General features: G+C 38.7%; 1 protein-coding gene across 16 annotated transcripts in view; it reads left to right on the top strand.

Moving 5' to 3' along the window:
* LOC123502865 (muscleblind-like protein 1) overlaps positions 1-7,500 on the top strand; it is a 157,528-nt gene that overhangs the window by 107,632 nt on the left and 42,396 nt on the right. For all 16 annotated transcript variants that reach the window (XM_045252138.1, XM_045252140.1, XM_045252147.1 and 13 more), the window contains one exon: positions 4,921-5,091. In XM_045252138.1, the coding sequence (XP_045108073.1) occupies positions 4,921-5,091 (171 nt within the window). The remainder of the gene's footprint in view (positions 1-4,920; positions 5,092-7,500) is intronic.

Here is a 7,500-nt window from a genome sequence, read left to right as displayed (position 1 = left end):
CCTCCTCTTCCCCTCTCTTAATTATTCCCAGAAATTTCCATGAATATTAATGAAGTAATGTTGTTAGTGGCGGGAGAGGGGAGAGGGAGGGGAAGAGAGGGGAAAAAAGAGGAAGAAGAGGAGGAGGAGGAGGAGGAGGAGGAGAAGTTGAGGAGGAAAGAGGGGAGGGAAAATGGTGGAAAAGCTATGGTTGGGTCAGAGAGAGAGAGAGAGAGAGAGAGAGAGAGAGAGAGAGAGAGAGAGAGAGAGAGAGAGAGACACTGATGAATCTAACTTTTCCCTAACTTCCCCATCAATGCCAGGGTCGGGTTGGCACTCTCCCCTCACCCCCCCTCCTCCCCTCTCTTCCCCCTTCCTCCCCTCACTCCCTTAGCTTAGGACTTAATACCTCTTGGGAACCCTCTAGGACCTTTAAACTTACCCTTGAACTTAGGATGAAGGACTCCAGGATGTTTGTTGTAGGACTCTTAAAACTTAGGACGTAAACTTGGTAGGACATGGTGATATTCTTTAAAGTCTGTAGGATTCCAGGTAGATCTTTAGGACTTCAATTACCTGGGCTTTGAATGGAATAGGACCTTTAAGACTTTCTATGGCTTGAGATCCTAACCTATGTAAATCTGACCTTACTTTAACCTTACCTAACCTCACCTCACCTCACCTAACTTCACCTCACCTCACCTCACCTCACCTCACCTCACCTAACCTAACCTAACCTAACCTCACCTCACCTAACCTAACCTAACCTCACCTCACCTAACTTCACCTCACCTAACCTAACCTAACCTCACCTCACCTCACCTCACCTCACCTAACCTAACCTAACCTCACCTCACCTCACCTAACCTAACCTAACCTCACCTCACCTCACCTCACCTCACCTAACCTAACCTCACCTAACTTCACCTCACCTAACCTAACCTAACCTAACCTAACCTAACCTAACCTCACCTCACCTCACCTCACCTAACCTAACCTAACCTAACCTCACCTCACCTCACCTCACCTCACCTAACCTAACCTAACCTAACCTAACCTAACCTAACCTCACCTCACCTAACCTAACCTCACCTAACCTAACCTCACCTAACTTCACCTCACCTAACCTAACCTAACCTAACCTCACCTAACCTAACCTAACCTCACCTTACCTCACCTCACCTAACCTAACCTAACCTAACCTCACCTCACCTAACCTAACCTAACCTAACCTCACCTCACCTCACCTCACCTAACCTCACCTCACCTCACCTCATCTCACCTCACCTAACCTAACCTAACCTAACCTAACCTCACCTCACCTCACCTAACCTAACCTAACCTCACCTCACCTCCGTCAGTACTGTTGCCAGGTTCTCTCAGGTGATATTAATTGTTACTAGTGGGGAGGTGCAAAATATTTAAGTGCCCCCTCCGTTTTCTTTGTCCATTTTGGCGAGCAACAGAAAATGGATTGATGTAAGAGAAGCGTAAGAGGAAGAGTAAAGTTTTCAAGAGTGCAAATATTTACCTTGAGAGAGAGAGAGAGAGAGAGAGAGAGAGAGAGAGAGAGAGAGCATTTTTACATGTTATTTAATTGCGAGAACTCTTGAGTGTTTGAGTAAATAAAAGAGTAATTAGAAGAGAATGAATGAATGAATGAATAAATAAGAAGGTTGATAATGAGAGGAATATGCAAATAAGATAAAAGGAAGGAAAATGAAGAAAATGAAAGAAAGAAAGAAACAAACAAACCATGAGATAATGATCATAAACTGAAACGAAGATTGAAGAGAGAAAAATAAATAAAGAATAAGAAGAAAGAATAAAAAAAAATGAAATAAAAGAAAGGAAAAATAAAAATAAATGAAAAAAAAAATTAATGCAAAAAAAAAAAAAAAGATAGAGTTAGTTGTCATGTCCAGAGAGAGAGGAGAGGGAGAGGTGGGGGGCAGTGAGAGGGGAAATCCGCCCCCTCTCCCCCCCCCTATTCTTTCACTCTTTCCTGTTGTTCTGTGCAAATCTTGAACAGCTTAAAACGTTATGACTGTTCTACTTTATTACAAGTTTTCTTTTTCTTTTTCTTTTCTTTTTCTTTGCTTACTTTTTCTTCTTTTTATTTCTTTTTTCCTTTCTTTTCCTTTTTTATTTTCCTTTTCCTTTTTTTCTTGTCTTTTCTTTTTCATTTTTCCTTTTTCTTCTTTTCCTTCTTTTCTTCTTTTTCTAACCCTCTTCTTTTCTTCTTTTTTTCTTCGTTTTCTGTCTTCTTTTCCCTCTTTTTCTTCTTTTCTTTCTTTTCTTTCTTTTTCTTTCTTTCTCTTTTTTCTTTTCTTTTCTCGTTTTCTCTTGTCATCTGAAAGAACGTACCACACACTCTCTCTCTCTCTCTCTCTCTCTCTCTCTCTCTCTCTCTCTCTCTCTCTCTCTCTCTCTCTCTCTCTCTCTCTCTCTCTCTCTCTCTCTCTCTCTCTCTCTCTTATTTTTTATTTCCTCTGCCTTTATAAATTATTCACAATCTCTTCGTCTTTCTTTTATTATTTATTATTTATTTGTTTATTTATTTATTTTTTCTTTATCTTCTGCGTTAACTTGAGGAAACGATTCAGGAGGAGGAGGAGGAGGAGGAGGAGGAGGAGGAAGGAGAAGGAGGAAGGAGGAAGGAGAAGACTTACCTATGATAGATAAAAAGAAACAAAGGAAGAGAGAGAGAGAGAGAGAGAGAGAGAGAGAGAGAGAGAGAGAGAGAGAATAAAAAAAAAAAACCTACTCTTTTCGCCTCTTTTAAATGAACAACGATGAAAACAAATAAAGAAGAAAGAGATGCGCCCTCCTCCTCCTCCTCCTCCTCCTCCTCCTCCTCCTCCTCCTCCTCCTCCTCCTCCTCCTCCTCCTCCTCCTCCTCACAGAAGCGTGTATGTAAAGAGTCTTGGAAACTATAAACACAGTAACTAAAAGAGGTTTCAATACCCCTCTCTCTCTCTCTCTCTCTCTCTCTCTCTCTCTCTCTCTCTCTCTCTCTCTCTCTCTCTCTCTCTCTCTCTCTCTCTCTCTCTCACTTAAAAAGAGCATCTGGAGCTTGAATATTTGCAGAGAGAGAGAGAGAGAGAGGACTGTGAAATAATGTGTGAAAATTAAAATGTACAACAACAACAACTACTACTACTACTACTACTACTACTACTACTACTACTACTACTACTACTACTACTACTACAGGAACATTTAAATGGGTGAAGAAAATGATGCTATTGATAACACCTCCTCCTCCTCCTCCTCCTCCTCCTCCTCTTCCTCCTCCTCTTCCTCCTCCTCCTCCTCCTCCTCCTCCTCCTCCTCCACTACTACAGGAAGGAACCCCACGCCACTTTTCTCTACTTAACATTTTCCTCTTCTTTTTTTTCCCCCTTCTTTGAAAAATTCGTTTGTGTTTTAATTATTTCCACTTTCCTTCAGATCCTTTCAGTGTTCGCTCGTCTCCTTTTGTTCTCCGAGGAAGGAAGGGAGAGAGGGAGAGGGAGTGAGGGAGAGGAGAAAGGGAGTGAGAGAAAGAGATATATGTTTGTTGTGTTGTGGTTATTATTGTTTTGTTTGTGTGTGTGTGTGTGTGTGTGTGTGTGTGTGTGTGTGTGTGTGTGGAAAGGTAAACACGTACGTATACAGGAAACTAAGTCTACACCTATCCGCACACACACACACACACACACACACACACACACACACACACACACACACACACACACACCTTAATTTACATGCTCACCTGAATGTCGGGAATTTTCTACCTGTGTTAATTACCTGCAACTATTGATACAGGTGTGTTCAGGTGCGGGTTTTTTATATATATTTTTCCTTGTTTTTTTTCCACCTTTTTGAAGTGTTTTTGTTTTTATGAAAAGTGCGTGCGTGTGTACGTGTGTGCGTGCGTGTGTGTGTTCTAGATTAGGTGAGGAGAGGTTGTAGAATATGAGATGTGTATAGCTACGTAAACACACACACACACACACACACACACACACACACACACACACACAGAGGTTATGAAGACACTTTTCTCTACATTCACTTACTTGGATTGCCTCTTTGTCACTCTCTCTGTCTTGTAGTGAGTTCTTTCTACTTCTAATCTCACTTAACTACCTCACGTCTACTTAACACCGTCACTTCACACTTGTCACCTCGTTAACATTGCCACACCTCTACGAATTATATCTGTAGACAAATCTTCTTAAATAGTTTGGTGTGTTTGTGTTGATTTTCTTTTGTTTTTTTTTATTTGTTTGTGTTGTGAGTGTAAATATTTTTTGTTTTCTTTATATTTTAGTTTGAGTTTTCTTTTTTTTATCTTTTCTCTTATCTTTCTTATCCTTTCATCTCTATCTTCCCTTCGTTCTTGTCTCAACTCTCTTCTTTATTTCCTTCTTTCTCTAACTTCTTCCTTCCCTCCATCCTTTTCCTCTCCTTCAGTTTTCCTTCTTCCCAATCCTTTTCTCCTTCACTATTCTCCTCAAACCTTCCCTCCTCCATTTCTCCTTTTTTCTCCTTCGCTATTCTTCCCAAACCCTTCTCCCTTTCTTCCTTACGTATCCTACTTCTCTATCTCCGTTCCCTCCCCATAGGAAAAAAAAAAAATAGTAATAATTTCCCCCATACCTCAGTGGCAGCCAATCTGTCATAACTTTTAAGTGGTCCGCCGTGGTACAGTGGAACCATGCGTGCTTTGGGGTCCGAGGGGTCTCCAAGCGCACGGGTTCGAATCCTGTCCACGGTCCGAGTGTAGGTTGGGCTTCCTCACTCGGGGCAACGGGTTCCTAGCGGGTGGGCTTTGAGATAGGAGGTACCACAAAAAATATCACCTTTAGCCCAGAAAAAGGGAAAAAAAAAAAAAAAAGCTTTCCTATATTCCAGTGCTGACATTCTCTCTCTCTCTCTCTCCTTCCGCAGGGTCGATGTAACCGCGAGAAGCCACCGTGCAAGTACTTCCACCCTCCACAGCATCTCAAGGACCAGCTTCTAATCAACGGCCGTAACCACCTCGCCCTCAAGAACGCCATCATGACCCAGATCCAAGGCCTCAGTCCCGGCACCCCTGTCGTTCCTGGCACTATACCCCTTGTAAGTATTCACTCTCTCTCTCTCTCTCTCTCTCTCTCTCTCTCTCTCTCTCTCTCTCTCTCTCTGTCTTTCTTCAGGTTTATCTTTTTTTTTCATAGTTAATTTTCAACTGTTTTTCTTCCTCCCGTTCATCTTTTTTGCTTTTTCTTTTTAGTAAGGGGTTTCTCTCTCTCTCTCTCTCTCTCTCTCTCTCTCTCTCTCTCTCTCTCTCTCTCTCTCTCTCTCTCTCTCTCTCTCTCTCTCTCTCTCTCTCTCTTCCCGTTCATCCTTTCTTTTCATTATTAGAGACTATTTTCAACTCCTTTCTCTCTCTCTCTCTCTCTCTCTCTCTCTCTCTCTCTCTCTCTCTCTCTCTCTCTCTCTCTCTCTCTCTCTCTCTCTCTCTCTCTCTCTCTCTCTCTCTCTTTCTCCTGTCTTTCTTCCCGTTCATCCTTTTTCTCTCTTTCTCTCTTTTTCTCTTTATTCTTTCTGTTGTTCATCCTGTCTTTTTATCGTTATTATTATTATTGTTGTTATTATTATTATTATTATTATTATTATTATTATTATTATAATTATTATTAAAGGGTATTTTTATTATGCTAAATTGGTTTTGTTTACTCTTCTATTGATGTATTTGAGGTTATGATGTTATTTTAATGGAGTTCAGTGTTTTCAAGGTATTGGATTCTCTTATTGTTGTTCTTAAAGGTGTTTAGTGTTTTTAAGGTGTTTGGATTCTTTATTGCTGTTTTTAAAGTGTTCAGTGTCTTTATAAGGTGTTGGGGATATTCTTACTGGTATTTTAAAAGGGTTCAGTGTTTCTAAGGTATTGGATTCTCTTATTGCTGTTTTAAAAGGGGTTAACTGTTTTTATAAGGTGTTGGAGTTATTCTTTTTGCCGTTTTAAAAGTTTTTAGTGTTTTTATAAGATATTTAGGTTCTATTTAGATAACAGATACATAAAACAGACAAACGCACAAACAGACAGACAAAACAGACACACAGCCAACAAATTGCAAAAAAAAAATATATATATATTGATGAAAAGATGAAACAGACAAACGAACAGACAGACAATCAGACAGACAGACAGACAAACAAACAAACAAGCAAACACACAGACAGACAGACAGACAGACAGACAGACAAGCAAACAAACAGACAGACAGACAAACAGATAGACAGATAAACAGACAGACAGACAGACAGACAGACAGACAAATAAATAGACAGACAGACAAACAAACAAACAAACAAACAGATAGACAGACAGAGACAGACAAACAGATAGACAGACAGAGACAGACAGACAAACAGATAGACAGATAGACAGACAAAAAAAAAAAAAAAAGATAGAGAGACAGACAGACAGACAGACAGACAGACAAACAAACAAAAAACAAACAGAACAGATACAGACAGACAGACAGACAGACAGACAGACAGTAACAGCAGTCTCATAACCATAGAAGTGTCATTAACTATGTAAATTATAATTGGCATTTTTTTCACCTGTGCGTTCATTTACATATTTGATAAGTAAATAATAGCCTTACATAACAACACTCCTTATTCGGTCACTCATTCCCTTATATAGTCATTCCATTATTTCGTCATTCCATTATTTAGCCATTCATTCCATTATTTAGTCATTCATTCCATTATTTAGTCATTCCATTATTTAGTCATTCCATTATTTAGTCATTCCATTATTTAGTCATTCCATTATTTAGTCATTCCATTATTTAGTCATTCCATTATTTAGTCATTCATTCCATTATTTAGTCATTCATTCCATTATTTAGTCATTCATTCCATTATTTAGTCATTCATTCCATTATTTAGTCATTCATTCCATTATTTAGTCATTCATTCCATTATTTCGTCATTCATTCCATTATTTAGTCATTCATTCCATTATTCAGTCATTCATTCCATTATTTAGTCATTCATTCCATTATTTCGTCATTCATTCCATTATTTCGTCACTCATTCCATTATTTAGTCATTCATTCCATTATTTAGTCATTCCATTATTTAGTCATTCATTCCATTATTTCGTCATTCATTCCATTATTTCGTCATTCCATTATTTAGTCATTCATTCCATTATTTAGTCATTCATTCCATTATTTAGTCATTCATTCCATTATTTAGTCATTCATTCCATTATTTAGTCACTCATTCCATTATTTAGTCATTCATTCCATTATTTAGTCATTCATTCCATTATTTAGTCATTCATTCCATTATTTAGTCATTCATTCCATTATTTAGTCATTCATTCCATTATTTAGTCACTCATTCCATTATTTAGTCATTCATTCCATTATTTAGTCATTCATTCCATTATTTAGTCATTCATTCCATTATTTAGTCATTCATTCCATTATTTCGTCATTCCTTCCATTATTTCGTCATTCATTC

The sequence above is a fragment of the Portunus trituberculatus genome, chromosome 12 (genome assembly GCF_017591435.1).
Source record: "Portunus trituberculatus isolate SZX2019 chromosome 12, ASM1759143v1, whole genome shotgun sequence".
NCBI classification, from domain to species: Eukaryota; Metazoa; Arthropoda; class Malacostraca; order Decapoda; family Portunidae; genus Portunus; species Portunus trituberculatus.
The sequence above is the reverse complement of the archived record's forward strand: the minus strand, read 5'-3'. Positions and strand labels throughout refer to the sequence as shown.